This window comes from Rhinoderma darwinii, chromosome 9 (genome assembly GCF_050947455.1).
Source record: "Rhinoderma darwinii isolate aRhiDar2 chromosome 9, aRhiDar2.hap1, whole genome shotgun sequence".
NCBI lineage: Eukaryota > Metazoa > Chordata > Amphibia > Anura > Rhinodermatidae > Rhinoderma > Rhinoderma darwinii.
This window is the reverse complement of record NC_134695.1, coordinates 27,197,674-27,216,508: the sequence shown is the minus strand read 5'-3', so window position 1 is coordinate 27,216,508 and position 18,835 is coordinate 27,197,674. Positions and strand designations below refer to the sequence as shown.

At 42.1% G+C, this 18,835-nt stretch overlaps 1 protein-coding gene across 1 annotated transcript in view; it reads right to left on the bottom strand.

The window, feature by feature from the left end:
* Window positions 1–736: 736 nt before the first annotated feature.
* Window positions 737–18,835, bottom strand: part of LOC142660156 (uncharacterized) — a 152,988-nt gene continuing 134,889 nt past the window's right edge. Inside the window, exons 11-18 of the mRNA XM_075836738.1 lie at window positions 18,433–18,481; window positions 17,390–18,353; window positions 15,456–15,538; window positions 5,402–5,522; window positions 3,902–4,001; window positions 2,229–2,302; window positions 1,574–1,688; window positions 737–1,492 (exon numbers count right to left, since the gene is read on the bottom strand). Coding sequence (XP_075692853.1) covers window positions 1,405–1,492; window positions 1,574–1,688; window positions 2,229–2,302; window positions 3,902–4,001; window positions 5,402–5,522; window positions 15,456–15,538; window positions 17,390–18,353; window positions 18,433–18,481 — 1,594 coding nt within the window. The 3' untranslated portion in view covers window positions 737–1,404. The remainder of the gene's footprint in view (window positions 1,493–1,573; window positions 1,689–2,228; window positions 2,303–3,901; window positions 4,002–5,401; window positions 5,523–15,455; window positions 15,539–17,389; window positions 18,354–18,432; window positions 18,482–18,835) is intronic.

Genomic DNA, 18,835 nt, shown 5'->3' with positions numbered 1-18,835 from the left:
GGCATTACTAAACTAGCGACAGATCCTCTTTAAAGAGGCTCTGTCACCAGATTTTCAAACCCCTATCTCCTATTGCAGCAGATCGGCGCTGCAATGTAGATAACAGTAACGTTTTGTTTTTTTCAAAAACAAGCATTTTTGGCCAAGTTATGACCATTTTTATATTTATGTAAATGAGCCTTTCTTATGTACAACTAGGCGTGTTTAAAGTTATGTACATCTGGGCGTTTTTACTTCTTTTACTAGCTGGGCGTTGTGAATAGAAGTGTATGATGCTGACGAATCAGCATCATCCACTTCTCTTCGTTACCACCCAGCTTCTGGCAGTTCACAGACACACAGCGTGTCCTCGCTCATCCGACGCGATGAAGTTCCTGTGGGAGGAAGTGAGTGACGTCACAGCGTGATCTCGCGAGGACACGCTGTGTGTCTGTGCACTGCCAGAAGCTGGGTGGTAACGAAGAGAAGTGGATGATGCTGATTCGTCAGCATCATACACTTTTATTCACAACGCCCAGCTAGTAAAACAAGTAAAAACGCCCAGATGTACACACACAATACACGCCCAGTTGGACATAACTTTAAACACGCCCAGTTGTACATAAGAAAAGCTCATTTGCATAAATATAAAAATGGTCATAACTTGGCCAAAAATGCTCGTTTAAAAAAAAACCAAAAAAAACGTTACTGTAATCTACATTGCAGCGCCGATCTGCTGCAATAGGAGATAGGGGTTTGAAAATCTGGTGACAGAGCCTCTTTAAGGCACTTCAGTAAAATCAAGTGAGGAGTCATTGGGCACTGACACATTCCCATCATAAAGATCAATAATGTATTTTTCTTTCCTGTAGAGCTGTATAGGAATTAGGCCAACTCCTTCTGAAGACTATATGAAAGCGCCTAACATCTTGAATGACTGTCTAAATCTTGCTAACATTGTAAAGGCAACGTGGTTCCTTAGACCTGAGTGGACGATAGTCCTTTTGATGTAACTGAACCGTTTCAGCAGTAGGTCCTAGACTTTCACTGATATATCTATCAAAACCATAAATCATTTTTAAACACTAAAACAACAGTCACCTCACAGTTAATTTTAAAAATTATTAACACAGGGTAGAACAGTGCTCAATGCATATAAAATATTATCACCCAGTTAAATATCACTCTCTATAGATCTCTAGCAGCAAACAGAAATATACAAGAACAAGGAAAGTGGACGGTGCTTCGAAAGGATCTCAGTATCTTGGGCGATGGGTCCTCCTTTAGCCTGGTGACATGCAATAAATATGTTTCCAAATAGTTATGTCCATATGTGTCAGATGTGACGTTTTCTGTATAATTTAAGAGTTTGTGGTAAGCATTAATGTAACCTGTTTGATTTTTATTTCCTTTGGCACCATCACTTCAACTGATCTGACACTTATCCTTTTTGCTGAGCTTTCTTCTCCGCTGCTCGAGACTTCTTTCTATGAGTTCATCTTCCTCTACAGCACTGCAACAAATTATTACAAAACCAGATGTTACAATGGATCATGTGCAGGTTGAGATTATATTTAAAGGCACAGACACATACTTCCTCTCCTTGATATGTAGATCTCTCACCAGACCATCTCGTTGGTCTACCAGGGATACCAGCTCATCAAGTAAGAGCTTTTCCCTCCGCTTCTGAGCTTCACTTTTTAGGTACTCTAGAAGAGATAATAAAAGAGAATATACAAACTATACAACCACCTTTTGCGAAACAATATAATAAGCACAGTATATAAATTTACTTAGAATATTAATGCTTTCCATTCATCCATACATTACTTTGACAATATAATGTAGAGGCCATAACTTATTCGGTGATGACACTTTTTTGAAGTGCTGTATAGTTTTGCCTATGTTCTCATAAATTGTGAGGCTCCCAGCGGTCAGATCCATACCGATCATATCCTTGGGCTATGCCATCAAATACAGAACTATTTTAACAATTTTTCTTAAAAAGGTTCACTCTCATCTGTAATATTGGAGGATTACTGAATATTATGACAGATATGATCCAGTATAACACATTATGAAATAAAACACATCATTTTATTTGGATGTGATTTGGAGATTATAAATCGAAATATTTAATATTAATAGCCAATAACGAGATTTGTCCCTTAAACTGTACCAATAAAGCAAAAATATGCATGCAGCAGAGCCCAGCAGGAAAAAAGACTTTGTGCACTTGGTGGTCTCACCATCTGTACACAGCAATGCTCGCAGGTCTCTGCTCAAGAGCTCAAAGCGCCTTTCCAGGTCTTGCTCCTCAGCCCTAAAAAAAAGAAGATGATTATATTTGGTGTATAATGAGCAGATTGCTGTGCCCTATATGCAAATGATGTAACCATTATAAAGTTGCTTTCATATTTGCCACTGCACTTGCGCACAGCAACATTAGTGCTTTATGCACAGTGTGTTTTACTCCTATAGTAGTGTGGGTGCCTATAATGCTTCCTACCTAGGGCGTATCTAAAGTCTCATGGCCCCCTGATACAAAAGTTCTTCTTGGCCCCCCCCAAACTTCTTCTCATGGCCGATGGACCGCAGCTTTCAGCTGCATCGCTGGGTCTCCTAAGTGACCCAATGATGCAGCACTAGCAGCCAGGGGCGATAGCCCCAATACATATGTCCCCCCCCAAAAAATGTGTGTGCGTGTGTATATATATATATGACAGTATATTTATAGCACTACGACCCTATAGCTATGGATAGGATTATACTTTCTCACACATGATTGTATTAGATATGGGGCCTAGATCGCTGACATTGCAGCTCCAGCGTTGGACCCAAGAAAGGTAAGTATAATAATTGTTTTGCTTCTTTTATGTGTTACAAATTTTTTTTTGTGTTCGCGTTTTTTTACAGGTTCGGATGTTGGACTACTTCGAATTCGAGGACTACTTCGATGACGGCATTTTTTTTATTCTCAATGAAATAGTAAATGAGGGTTGTTTTTTTTAAATTTCAATAAAAAAATAATTCTATGTCCTTGTATTTTTTTTAAACCTTATTACAACCACCTTAGTAATTGACAGCATCCATTACTAAGGTGGGGCTTAATTTTAGCCGGTGAAAAGGCTAACACTAACCCCCCCCCCCATTATTACCCCGGTACCCACCACCATCTGGGGTACTGGGAAGAGCCGGGTGCAATCCGACCATCTGTAGTCACAGTCGGGTACTGGGGTGGCTGCAGGCTGGTATTATTAGGCTAGGAAAGGCCAGAAACAGTGGGCCTTCCCACCCTGGTAATGCTAGCCTGCTGCTGCTATGTTGTATCTGGCTGGTTATGAAATATGAGGCAACCCATATTCTTGTTTTGAAGGGGGTGCAGTGCTCGTACGAGCGCTGCTTCCCCTTCTTTCTGGTCACTTGCTCACACTCTGAATCATAGCATGTCGGCAATTCACAGTGTGAGAAAGTGACCGGTATGAAGGGAAAGCAGCGCTCATACGAGTGCTGCACTCCTTCAAAACAGCTGATTGACGGGGGTCCCAGCAGTCAGTATCTTACCCTCCTCTTTGGCTCCGGCCACAGCGAAGGTCCTGACTCCATCCAGAGTTGCGACGTCATGATGCAAAGAGACGTCAGGACATCCGCTGTGCTCCGGAACGAGGAGGGTAATTTTACTGTAAACCAATATAGTAACGGGGGCCCGCGTCGTTTATTACATAGGCCCCAGTTAATATAGTAACTTTTTATAGACTTGGTGCGGGGGGCCGCGGGCCCACTGGCTTCGGGGTCCACGGGCCTGGCTTCTGGGTCCGCGGGCCCCCTGGCTTCGGGGTCCGCAGGCCCCCTGGCTTCGGGTCCGCTCACAATTGCGACCGCTGCGACCCCTATAGTTATGGCACTGCTTTCTACTACTTACATCAATTGTAGTTCATCCTGTCTGCGGATTAAGGCATTTTTGTTATTCACCAGTGTAAACCATTCCTGGATCAAAGCCTCCTCCGCATCTTTGTCATTTCCTGGGGAATAAAGACGAGTATGGTTAATTTTTCAAAGAAAAAGAAAGGAGGATCTGCTTCCACCTGCTGGTTTCAGGCAGCATGTGCTTTTGGAGAAAAAAATATCGTCTTAGGGCCTAGTTAAAATACTTGCATTATACAAACTTAAGCTTGTGTTATTGAGGCTGGTGTTTTTTTTTGTTCCCTTTTTTTGGACAATTGTATGTTATGGCAGCATAGAAAATAACACAGGGTGCAATGGCCTGTTCACATCAGCGTTGGGCTTTCATTTGACTTTCCGTCCATTTGTTTCGTCAAAGGAACAGATGAACAGAAAGACAAACTGAAAGTACAGTTTCTGTTTGCATTACTATTGATTTCAATGGTATTTTTTGTTTCAATTTACTTCAATTTGCCTTTGTTGTTATAGGCTTTAAAGAATTGCAAAGAGGGACAACCGATGTGGCGAGAGTAACGTGTACATTTTTTTCCGTTCTAAGCCTCGCCTCTAACCCCGCCCATAAACACCCGGCTCAGCCCACACAGTATCATACTCCCATAGTGCCTCCCAACAGTATAATGCCCCCATAGAAACCCCCACACTGTATACTGCCTCTGTAGCTGCCCCCACACAGTATAATACCCGTGCCTCCCACACACTATAATGCGCCCACACAGTATAATGCCCCCATAGCTACCCCATACAGTAAAATGCCCCATAGATGCCCCATACAGTATAATGCCCACACAGATGCCCTCATATAGTATAATGCCCACACAAATTCACCCATACAATATAATGCTCCATAGCTACCCCCATACAGCCTAATGCCCCATAGGTGCCCAAAACAGTATAATGCCCCCATAGATGTCCCATACAGTATAATGCCCACACAAATGCCCACATACAGCATAATGCACACACAGATGCCCCATACAGTATAATGCCCCCATAGCTGCCCCATACAGTATAATGCCCACACAGATACCCACATATAGTATAATACCCACACAAATTCCCCCATACAGTATAATGGCCCCAAAGCTGCCCCATACACTATAATGCCCCATAGCTGCCCCATACCGCATAATGACCCCCATAGCTGCACCCATACAGTATAATGCCCCTCTAGCTGCCCCCATACAGTATACATGCAAATCAAAATGATCATTTCTGTTTGTCTTTTCATTCATCTGTTCCTCTGATGGAACAGATAAACGGAAAGCCAAACAGAAGCCCAATGCTGATGTGAACAGGCCCTAACAAACAGCCATCTTTATTTTTAATTTTAACGCATTAAATGCACAGTGCCAAGAAACTTTAACTTGACATTTTCAATGGCTTTTGTTGTGTGATATCACGCTACAGAGTCAAGATAAACTTGGCTACATCCGTACACTTTTAGTTTATAATTCTTTACCATTTTCCATCAGCAGTCGAAGGTCCTTTTCTACTATGGCTGCTCTTGAGTCAATTTCTTCTTGGTGTTGCTCAAGGGCAGCTAGCTCAGAGGTGACATACTGGCTGGTGTCTTTAAGAATCTGAGAAGAATATAATGCATAGCAGTTAGAACAGGAAGTACGTGGAATATTCAGGCTGTAAGTCGAGCTCTGAAAGGAAGGAAGGTCTTAAGGCTCTTTTGCACCGGCCGACACTCGGCCGGTGCAGCGAGCGTCGATCAACGAGACATCGTTGATGGGCGCTCGTTTGCTCCTGTCACATGGAGCTATGGATGGGAATGAGCGGTCATTACTCCGATCGCTCGTCCCCATACATTATTATCATGTCGGCAGCACGTCTCCCTGTTTACACAGTGAGATGTGCTGCCGATAAAGATAATCTTTTAATTTTTTAAAACGATACGACCAGCAGATGATCGAGCGTTTGCTCGTTTATCTGCTGATCGTTCCCCTGTTTACACAAGGCAATTATCGTCAACGAGCGTTATACTAATGCTTGTCTGCCCGATAATCATCCTGTGTAAAACCTCCTTTAGTTGCAATGGTAACAGTAGGTCAAAATTTGATGCAAAAACAACAGTTCTTTTATATAGGCAAGTGGTCTCAACAAACAACCACAGGGGGTAAACAACTTCTCAGCAGAGGGGCACAGTCTCATTGAATGTTACACAAATAATGGCGGTAAACTGCAGGTACAGACGGGCAATGGTGTCTCACCACTTTACTTCCAGATAGGGCTTGAACTCCTCCATGATATAGGGGTAATGTCCTTTTTATTGTTAGGCCATCTCTTTCTCTCTGGACAATTTTCTTAACTGCGTGGAGGCCCCCTGGCAACTTCCACCCATTGAACAACAATCTCTCTCATGAGAAGGCTCCCTGGCAACTCAACCAGGTTATCTCAATTCTCTCTGCTAGCGGGAAGGCTCCCTGCTGTCACCACTTTTACAGGATGCGGGGAGGCTCCTAAGCATCTCCATCTGCTATAACTACAACAGTTTCTCCTCCAGGGCCATAGCCCATGCACTCCACCTCAACTGGGGGAAACAGACCCTTTTTAACACTTTAGCTCAGCCCCGTGTATGTCACGCAGAATTCCTACTTATTTTGTGTCCTCACTACACTGTTCACAAAGTATTAGCATATGGCTCCTAGGCCATTTCTCATGGCGCCTGAGTACCACAACAGCCCATCATATTAGACAGTGTGAGCCACCATTGTCGGCAAACAAGAACACAATACAATGTCAAAGAATATTCACAAGTACATATACAAATAACATAGCCACATCCCTACTCCAGGAACTAGACCTGTGCAGGAAAGAAAGTGAAACAACACAAATATAAGGCAATTAAAGTGCCACTTTCACACATGAGCGGCTGTTTCACACTCTTACAAAGGCATTATCTTTAATTCACATTTTCAAAGTACACTATATTTTATTTGCCTCTCCTAATGTAATCTTAATAGCTGTATATGCTGTAAGTAGGAGTGAGTGGAGTAGAGCAGCAAAGGCGCACGCAGGAAGGTTTCCACTTGCCCAATCCCCCCCTTTGACATGGGCCAGGAGACCCTTATAAACTATTGAACCAGTGGTGTCGCTAGCGTTGGGCTTCTGGGCACCAAGTCCCGAATTTTTGGCACGGTGTCCCGGATTTCCAGACGACTGCCACATTCAATTGTATCAGCTCCCTGCTCCGCCATTCACTAGACTACAGTCCACGATAGGCCTGCAGCCTATAAAACGCTGAGACAGAATCCCTGCGCAGGCCAGCGCCATGACATCACTGGATAATGCCGCCCTATGCAAGGTTCACGTCTCAGTGTCTCATAGGTTTGCGATTTCCAATTAGGAGGCTGTGAGACTCTGCAGCTTCGTTCATCATGGAAATGGGGCTAGGTAAGTTTAATTTTTTTAAATTTGTTTGGGGGCACTATCTACAAGGGGGGAATGTGTGGCTCTATCTACAAGGGGTGTGTGTCACTATCTACAAAAGGGGAGTGTGGCACTCTCTACAAGGGGGAGTCTGGGACACTATCTACAAGGGAGCGTAAGGCCCTATCTGCAAGGGTGAAGTGTGTGGCACTATCTACAAGGGGGTGTGGCACTATATATGAGGGGGGAGTGTGTGGCACTACCTAGAAGGGGGGCTGCGTGGCACTATCTACGAAGGGGGGAATGTGGTGCTATCTACGAAGGGGGGACTGTGGCACTATCTACATGGGGCTGTGTAGCACTATCTTCAGAGGGCTGGGTTTGGCACTATCTACAGGGGGCTATGTGTGATACTATCTACAGGTAGCAGTGTGGCGATAGCATTGCAAACCTGCAGTGGAATTTAGAGCTCACTGAGAAAGCACTGGCTGGGGTCAGAGAGATGGAGGTAGGTAGAAGGGGGCAAGCTCAGGATCCTGAGATTAGTAGCTGGGTAACAGTTAGAAGAAGAGGTAGTGGGAAGAGTGCCAGGGAGGCTAGTCCTGAACTAGCACAACCTAGCGAATATGTCTGTTTGGTTGATATTAGGGATGCAAGTCCAGGGCCAGCATCACTAAAGCAGGACGTTGCTCCTAGCAAACAGGACAATGACTGCTGTAGGAAGGATGGGAGTAGGAGTGCAGCAATGGTCAGACAGATGCTGGTGGTAGGGGATTCTATTATCAGGCAGACAGATAGGGGTATCTGTCGCCGAGACCGTGAATGCCAAACAGTGTGTTGTCTGCCGGGTGCTTGTATTCGGTATATTGTGGATCAAACAGGCAGATTGCTGGGTGGGGCTGGGGAAGACACGGCGGTTATGGTACACATCAGTACCAATGAGAAAGTCAGTGGGAGATGGAAGGTCTTTAAAAATTATTTTAGGGAACTAGGAGAGCAGCTGAAGTCCAGGACTACCAAGGTAGTGTTTTAAGAAATACTACCAGTGCCACGAGCGTCACTAGAAAGATTAGGGAGTTAAATAAGTGGGTTAGAAATTGGTGCAGGAAAGAAGGGTTTGGGTTCATGGAGAATTGGGCTGACTTCTCTGTCGGCTACAGGCTCTATGTTAGAGACAGGCTGCATCTAAATGGGGAGGGTGCAGCTGTGCTGGGGGAAAGAAACGTTAGATGGCTGGAGGAGCTTTTAAACTAGGAACTAGGGGAGGGAAGGTGGGGATACACAAGCGGGGTTAGATAGAGTAGGGTTTGTCTGTTTGTAAAATGCAGTCTAAGACCAATGCTGAATAAAGACATGGGGGGGGCTGTGACAGTGTGGAGACTTTATGGGTAAATATTCTTGAAGCGGCCAATAACGGTAAACTGCTAGATGGAGTTTGTTATAAGCCACCGAACATAGCGGAACAGGCTGAGGATGAAATGCTGCAAAAAATAGAAAAGGCAGCAAATAGTAATGGGGGATATTAACTATCCTGACATTAATTGGATGGATGTGTAAAAGCTGTAAGTTTTATACACAATTCAAGAGAATTATTTTGCTCAGTTGGTTGATAAACCAACCAGAGGGCATAATGTGCTGGATCTGGTCTTATCTAATAAACCAGACACAATATCAGATGTGGAGGTCCGGGAGCACTTGGGCAATAGTTACCACAATATGAGAAAAAAGAAGGTAGTATAGACGAGAATAGAACGCTCGTTGACGATAATTGCCCTGTGTAAAAAGGGCAACGATCGGCAGATGAACGAGCAAACGCTCTATCATCTTCTGGGCATATAGTTTTAAAATAGTTAAATATTATCGTTGTCGGCAGCACATCTTGATGTGTAAACAGGGAGACGCACTGCCGACATGATAATAATGTATGGGAACTAGTGATCGGAGTAACGACCGCTCGCCCCCATCCATAGCTCCATGTGACAGGAGCAAACGAGCGCCGATCAACGATGTCTCGTTGATCGGCGCTCACTGCACCTGCCGAATATCGGCAGGTGTAAAAGGCCCTTAAGTGCTTCCCTCAGTCGATTGTAGAACTAGTCATGAATAAGAGCAAAGACCGTGCTCGAAACGCGTAGGCTTCTTTATACCTGCCATCTTAAACCACCTTACAATAATATTCTTTTCCTGTGTTCGTTATTTATTGTTCATGATCCAATAAAGTGGTAACCGAGTTTCCTCACATTATTATACCTCGCTGGATCCTACCTTCTTTTTTCTCATGTTAACTGCTGCGTGCCGTTGCGGAGATCCGGGCGAGACCTGAACACAAGAACGTGGAGCTGGTGAGCTGGAGGTTTCCTCCTAGCCCCTATTTTCCTTTACCACAATATGGTAGGTTTCAAAAAATATTCAATAAAACATTACAGAGGGGAGCTACAAAAACCTGGAATTTTAGGAAAGCAAAATTCAATCGACTGAGGGAAGCACTTAAGGGCCTTTTACACCTGCCGATATTCGGCAGGTGCAGTGAGGGCCGATCAACGAGACATCGTTGATCGGCACTCGTTTGCTCCTGTCACATGGAGCTATGGATGGGGCGAGCGGTCGTTACTCCGATCGCTAGTTCCCATACATTATTATCATGTCGGCAGTGCGTCTCCCTATTTACACATCAAGATGTGCTGCCGACAACGATAATATTTAACTATTTTAAAACTATATGCCCAGCAGATGATAGAGCGTGCGTTCTATTCTCGTCTGCACGATAATCGCCCAGTGTAAAACCCCCTTAAGTCGTGTTAACTGGGATCATGTAATGGTAAATAGAGATACCAAAGCTAAATGCAGAGTTCTTAAAGATATATTACATGACTTGTGTAGTAAGTTTATACACTCAAAATCTCTAGAAATGAAAGGAGATCCATATGGATGAATATGGAATTACTGACTAAAATAAGACAAAAACTAAAAGCATTCAAAATATTGAAGGCTGAGGGCCCAATATAAGCATTCCAGACTTAAGCCCCATGCACATGACCGTAAAAATCGTCCGTAATTGCGGACCGCAATTACGGTCCGCAATTACGGACCCATTCACTTCTATTGTTTACAGACACCTTCCCATTTATTTACGGGAAGGTATCCGGTCCATAGAAGTGTACCGCAAAAGATAGGACATGTCCTATCTTTTGCTTTTCACAGTCCGTGCTCCCATACTATGTATTGGGAGCAAAATGCAGGGCCCAGATGAGAGGGAGCGCCATTTGGCTTTTGGAGTGTGGATTTTGCTTGGCAGTAGTTCTGTTTGGGGTTCTATTTGTACTTCCGTTTATAATGTGGGGGCATATGTAAGCTGAGATATGCAGAGCATGTCATGGCATAATAAGGTGATATAATAATGGGGTAAATAAAAAATAATCATTAGATGTGTGGCCAGTGTCGCACGTTTTTATTTTTTCCGCCAACAGAGTTGTGTGAGGGCTTATTTTTGCAGGAGAATCTGTCATTTTCATTGGTGCCATTTTGGTGTACATGCGACTTTTTGATAACTTTTTATTCCTTATTTTAGCAAACAAGGTGACCAAAAAACAGCAATTCTGACATTGTTTTCTGCTCTTTTTTTTTTTACATTGTTAACCGTGCGCTATAAATGACATATTAACTTTATTTTGCCAGTCTATATGATTACAGCGACACCATAGGTACACTACCGTTCAAAAGTTTGGGGTCACCCAGACAATTTTGTGTTTTCCATGAAAACTCACACTTATATTTATCAAATGAGTTGCAAAATGACTAGAAAATATAGTCAAGACCTTGACAAAGTTAGAAATAATGATTTTTATTTGAAATAATAATTTTCTCCTTCAAACTTTGCTTTCGTCAAAGAATGCTCCATTTGCAGCAATTACAGCATTGCAGACCTTTGGCATTCTAGCTGTTAGTTTGGTGAGGTAATCGGGAGAAATTTCACCCCATGCTTCCAGAAGCCCCTCCCACAAGTTGGATTGGCTTGATAGGCACTTCTTGCGTACCATACGGTCAAGCTGCTCCCACAACAGCTCTATGGGGTTGAGATCTGCGTGACTGCGCTGGCCACTCCATTACAGATAGAATACCAGCTGCCTGCTTCTTCCCTAAATGGTTCTTGCATAATTTGGAGGTGTGCTTTGGGTCATTGTCCTGTTGTAGGATGAAATTGGCTCCAATCAAGCGCTGTCCACAGGGTATGGCATGGCGTTACAAAATGGAGTGATAGCCTTCCTTATTCAAAATCCCTTTTACCTTGTACAAATCTCCCACTTTACCAGCACCAAAGCAACCCCAGACCATCACATTACCTCCACCATGCTTGACAGATGGCGTCAGGCACTCTTCCAGCATCTTTTCAGTTGTTCTGCGTCTCACAAATGTTCTTCTGTGTAATCCAAACACCTCAAACTTCGATTAGTCTGTCCATAACCCTTTTTTCCAATCTTCCTCTGTCCATTGCCTGTGTGCTTTTGCCCATATTAATCTTTTCCTTTTATTAGCCAGTCTCAGATATGGCTTTTTCTTTGCCACTCTGCCCTGAAGGCCAGCATCCCAGAGTCGCCTCTTCACTGTAGACGTTGACACAGGCGTTTTGCGGGTACTATTTAATGAAGCTGCCAGTTGAGGACGTGTGAGGCGTCTATTTCTCAAACTAGAGACTCTAATGTACTTGTCTTGTTGCTCAGTTGTGCAGCGGGGCCTCCCACTTCTCTTTCTACTCTGGTTAGAGCCTGTTTGTGCTGTCCTCTGAAGGGAGTAGTACACACCGTTGCAGGAAATCTTCAGTTTCTTGGCAATTTCTCGCATGGAATAGCCTTCATTTCTAAGAACAAGAATAGACTGTCGAGTTTCACATGAAAGCTCTCATTTTGAGAGTTTAATCGAACCCACAAATGTAATGCTCCAGATTCTCAACTAGCTCAAAGGAAGGTCAGTTTTATAGCTCCTCTAAACAGCAAAACTGTTTACAGCGATGCTAACATAATTGCACAAGGGTTTTCAAGCGTTTTCTAATCATCCATTAGCCTTCTAACACAGTTAGCAAACACAATGTACCATTAGAACACTGGAGTGATGGTTGCTGGAAATGGGCCTCTATACACCTATGTAGATATTGCATTAAAAACCAGACGTTTGCAGCTAGAATAGTCATTTAGCACATTAACAATGTATAGAGTGTATTTCTGATTAATTGAATGTTATCTTCATTGAAAAAAACTGTGCTTTTCTTTCAAAAATAAGGAAATTTCTAAGTGACCCTAAACTTTTGAACGGTAGTGTATTAAAAATTAAATAATAATTTGACAGTTGTTTTTTTTAAAAATGTATTTTTTGTGTCACCATATTCTGAGAGCCATACATTTTTTACATTTCTATGGCAAAAATGCTATGCTTGTTTTTTGCAGGACGGGTTGTAGTTTTTATTCGTACTATTTTGGGGTTCATGCGACTTTTTGATCACTTTTTATTGTATGTTTTAGGAGGGGTGGTGACCAAAAAACAGCGATTCTGGCATTGTTTCTTTTTGTTGTTTTTTATGGTGTTCACCCTGCGAGAAAAATAATGTGATAGTTTTAAGGTTGGGTCGTTACGAACACAGCGATACTAAATATGTGTACTTTTTTAATGTTTTCATTTTTCCCTATAATAAAAAAGGGAAAAAAGACAGTTATTGTTTTTTTTAACTTTAAGCTTTCCTCTTTATACTTTTGTACAACATTTTTATTCACTTCCGTACTTGGCAGAACAGAAGGTCATTGTTAGGCCTTAGTTTGCCAAAGCAACCACTGGCACCCCCACAATTGCATCGGGAAGGTGCAGATACTCTAGTAACCACCTAGATGCCGCAGTCGCTTTTAACTGCGGCATCTAAGGGGTTAATCGGCCGGATCAGCGGCTAGGGGTCATGGCCATTAAATCAGGGTGTCAGCTGTAACATACAGCTGACACCCGCTGGTGATGGTGTGGGCTCTTCTGCTGCTTCTGAGCCTGCTCCACCACTGTCAGTGCATACATTTACGTGATGTTGCGCTGTCATTAGCTGCTACGATGTAACTGTACGTGACATGTCGTGTGGTGTTGTTCAGATAGCACTAGTTTTTCTCAGGTGCTCAGAATGGGGTCCCAACCCTGTTGAAGAAATAGAAAGAATTGTATTCAGCACACTCTTGGAAAGGTAAAGTGAATTTATTTCACATTTTTTCGTAATGCCAGTGGCTATATGTGCAACGTAACGTTTCGGTCGTAAGACCTTCGTCTGGCCCTAGAGGAACATATACAGGTAATTTAGTATAATATAGATATTCCATAATCAAATACAGGATGTAAAGTATTCCGTTTTACAGTGAAATGCATTTAAGAAAATATATACAACATTTATGTGTACAACATTGGGTAATATAAAAAAGGAAAAGTGTCTAGCATCATGGGACAGTGTAGAGCATCAGGTAGTGTTCTGTAGATAAACATGTTTTGTATGTATAAATACATCTGTACACATATATATATATATATATATATATATATATATATGTATATGTGTGTTCCGTCAGCAGTAGGTGGAATGTAAACGGACCGTGTATGTGTAGCAGTTTGAGGAAACAACTGTACCTGTCCAAGATAAGATGTCATTGCGTATCATTGCATCGAGGAGTTGCACACAATATAGTGTACTGACTTAACGATGTGGCTAGCGCTGAATCTATAATGGCGGCTTATCGCTCTTGTTCGGCGATGCCCTAGACTGCACCTCCCATCTCCCTGACAACGACGCCTCTGAAGACGATCTGTGCGCCCCCATGCGTTCCACGCCTCCTACTCCATCATTACAGTTGAACGCACGGCCATCTTGCCGTGCATTCCATTACACATGCACCGTCGCTCATTATGACGTCCACCCACGTCGCTGCATTTACAAAATATAAAGCAGGCAAACTACAGGGACTATTAGCGCCACCTAGAGCGGCAAGCCACCATTATAGATTCAGCGCTAGCCACATCGTTAAATCAGTCCCCAGCACGGCTCAGGTAAGTTATATCTGCTATGTTATCTTGTTATCTTTTATCTTCCCCATGCATCTCCTTCCCTATGTATTTTGTTCCCATGTTCACTTCTATCTAGCCTTGTGCCCGATTGCTCACCCTATATCTCATAAGCATGTAACTGCTGTTCTGATAGACTCTCTGTGACACCTTGTATCTTAAATGTACATCTGCTTCCTCAACTGCAACTTAGATACCATTCAGACATGGACCACATTACTGTTCCTATACTACACTATATTGTGTGCAACACCACGATGCAATGATACGCAACGACATCTTATCTTGGACAGGTACAGTTGTTTCCTCAAACTGCTACACATACACGGTCCGGTTACATTCCACCTACTACTGACGGAACACACACATTTATATATATGTACAGATGTATTTATACATACAAAACATGTTTATCTACAGAAGACTACCTGATGCTCTACACTGTCCCATGATGCTAGACACTTTTCCTTTTTTATATTACCCAATGTTGTACACATCTTTGTTGTATATATTTTCTTAAATACATTTCCCTGTAAAACGGAATACTTTACATGCTGTATTTGCTTATGGAATAGCTATATTATACTAAACTACCTGTATATGCTCCTCTAGTGCCCGACGAAGGTCTTTTGACCGAAACGTTACGTTGCACATATAGCCACTGGCATTATGAAAAAATTCTAAATAAATTCACTTTACCTTTCCAAGAGTGTGCCGAATACAATTCAATTCTTTCTATTTGTACGTGACATGTCGTTAAGGGGTTAAGAACTTGAACACTTGGGGAATATGAGTCATGTGTTTTCTTTGCCTCACATCAGGGCTTGTGTTTTTTATGTCCTCGTCTGCTGATAAAAAAAGACCAATACAGTATTTAATACAGATAGAAGCGACAGAAACAGCAGAGGGCTTGATCATGCCTGAAATATGTTTATTTCTGGATTACATAGCACTAACTTTTACTCAGACATGACACTGATGTGAATGATACAACATTTATCAAGAATGACATCATGAATGATTTCATATAAATAAAGGATGATGATTACAATTTTTATACATACCAGCGTTTCCTCCACTTTTACCAGTGTTTCTGGCGTTAGAACCACAGTGGAAGAAGTAGATGTGGATGTTGAGGGATATGGTTCTGTAAAACAAGCATTTGTAGGATGAAAAACAAAGCTTTGAACATGGGTCTTCACTGTGTATCACTCCTTTTTAGAAGTAAAAGCGAAAAAAGGACGGCGCCATATAGTGCAGATCACCTGGAGTAATATAGGGAATAGGACAGAGGAAAGACAATTGTAATGATCTCTTAAAGGGAAGGTGTCGCGAGAAATATTTTTTTTATATAATATTGCTTTTAGTATGTCATTAAAATAAATTTTATTTATTTGTGTTTTTGTGTTGTACTTTTTTCTTTTTTCTCTCTTTTACTACTCTATGGGGGCTGCAATTTTTTTTTCATCTCTGTATGTGTCGATTAACGACACATACAGAGATGGAATACGGCACATACATCCCCATAGAGAATGTGAACGGGAGCCGTTCCATTCACTATAGCGTACGCCGTCTGTGTGGGAACGGCGCATGCGCCGCTCCCACACAGACCAAAAGGAAGGTCTTTGGTAGAGCGACATCCGGCGCCATTTTGATGTGGACTGGAAGCCGCGGCCGGACAGTAAGATGACGACTTCCGGTCGCGGCTTCCGGCCATATGTTCAAGGCAGCGCAGACGCAAGGACCAGGAGCGGAGGCGGCAGCGGCGGCAGGAGCAGGTAAGTTATGCTTGTGTATGTAATGTGTGTGTATGTTAGTGTTATACTGTCTGATTACCACTGTATCTAATCCTGCTACACTGTGCATTCGCTCAGAAAATGGCGGCACACAGTGTAGGAGGTTTGAACATTCAACCCCCTCCTTTCTCCTGGCACTAGCCAGGATACAGGAAGGGGGAATTGTGTGAGTACACTAGAGAGAGTGTGTCTACTCAAAATTTGCAGCATAAAGCAATGAGGTTGCTTTACCACATTGCCAATGCTGCAATTTTGGGAATTGCTCCCTCTAGTGACAAGCACATAGAAATGTTATAAATTAGAATCTAATTTATATTTCCTGACTAGTGAAAAAATTTAAAAATTAAAACAATGTGTAATCATTTATATACTAACTGTTTAACTGAAAAAAAATTAATAATTTTCTAGCGACACATTCCCTTTAAGGTTGTGCAGCCCCAAGCACAACTCTGTAATGGGCTATAAGAGGACCATAAAACCGCTTCAGCCTGGTTCAAAACCAGTAACTAGAGTTAATTACCGCTAGGATTATTTGTGGAAGAGAGAGAAAACCATATGGTGAACCATAAACGGCGCTGCTGGTATAGCGGTGGAAGGAAATTGGAGAAATTTGATATAGCATATGATTTATTGTAAGAGGCTACGCGTTTCGATGCTGAAGAAGCGTCATCATCAGGCCAAGTATACAGAACAGTAAAAAAGTCTCCTTATATGTAGGTGGTGTCACCTACATATAAGGAGACATTTTTACTGTTTTGTATACTTGGCCTGATGATGACGCTGGTTTAGTGTCGAAACGCGTAGCCTCTTGCAATAAATCATATGCCATCTCAAATATCTCCAATTTCCTTCCACCTCTATACCAGCAGCACCATTTATGGTTCACCATATTTTTTTCTCTCTCTTCCACAAATATCACTGGTTTTTGGATCGCATACCCATGAAGACCCTATTCATGCATATGTATTGTTATATACTGTATAGCATAGACGGAATCTCTACATCTATACTGTGTTTTCCCAAATATCCTTCCTTTTTTAAAAGTTGATGCCATTTTGGTTAGTCTATGTGAAATAGTGTGTGAGTCAGAGACTATCTTGTATAGCAGTAATATAAGCATAAGTATTTGCTCAAATTGCAAAGTGGAAGAAGGACGAAAGCCATTATTGAAAATCAGGCAGTCAGTTTTATATGCTACTAACCGCTGATAATTTGAGAAGAAGGTCTAGAGCTTGTTTCAGGACTTTTTCCTGTAAGATCTGTCTCCTCATCTTGGGAAAGTGATTGCGATCGAATTAGAGAACGTCTTTTCCTCACAAGGTCAGCATCACGCAAGTGACCTAAAGCTCCTCCCTTTCGTGGAGGAGCCACTGGAGCTGATGCTGAGGACTCCCCCTCATCCAGATTCATCTCTAATAGACTGCCATTTACGCTTAGTCTCTTTTTAATGCGAGGAGGTGGAACTATCCCAGAATTATTCAGTCCTTTGGCAACCACGTTTGCCATAGTGTGTTCCTCAGTATTAGAAATGTCCTTTACCTGAGGAGAAGTCACTTTTGTATTTTGCTTTTCAGGTTGAGACCCAATTGTCCTCTTTTCCTCAGTTGAGTATCTTGGTAAACTATCGACCGGAAAATATGTTGGCAAATCTTGTTTCTCAGAAGAGGCCTCTAGACTTTGTGCTTCACTTTTGCCCCTTTCTTTGCTCTTATACTGAACAGAAGAAAGATTTATGTTGATTTTACCTGGCTTATTTTTTACAAGATGTTCTTCTCCTGTCTGACATTCAGAATATGGCTTTTTCTCCTGATGCTCATCAGAGACTGTGCTTGAGACCTTTTGTTTCACGTGTGGATCAATATGTTCCTCAGAGGTGGAGTTTTTAATGCTTTTTTGCAGGGATAAGTTTTGTTGCTTTGAAGAAGCCTTCAAGTCCGCATGTATTTCTGAGACAGTATGTGATTTCTGAGTGTCATTAGAAGTTTGTGAAGGAGCAGCAGTCTGAGAGGCAACAGGGAGATTATCAGAATTCTTATTGCTCATAAAGTGAGATCGTATTTGGCAGATGTATGTAAGGATAATAAGTTTGTCTGGAACAGGGCGAAGCAACATGTCTGATGGGGAGAGAAGTGGTGGTATCCCAAGAGAAGCAAAACAATCATAGACCTGTAAGAAAAAGTATGAAAATATTACACAAAAGATAATTTCTCATGAAAAAAATACTTTAAGCATGGAGACAACGTGCCTTTTTGTTATTTTCCTTCACATTTAATGGATCCAAAGCTTCATAGTTACTGCAATAAAGTAAAATACATGTTAGGGAGAACATTCCTCATTATATCCCCTTTATAAAACATATTGTCATGCACAACTCAAATTATTTTCACATATGTGAAATAAATTATTCCTAATCGTATTAATAGTTTTTATTTTAACTTTCTGCAAGATGTTTGCAGGTCCTGTACGACACGGCCCCGTTCCCTGTCCGCCAGGTGCCAGTTATCATGTTTAATACGCTGTGTTGCTGTTATATTGCATGCAACTGCTCATTGTCTAGTTTGAGTTTAACATGATAATTTTACATTGCTATTTATTTGTGATTCTGTGAATCTCGTTTGGATTGCTGAACTTCTCGGTTTCCTGACCAT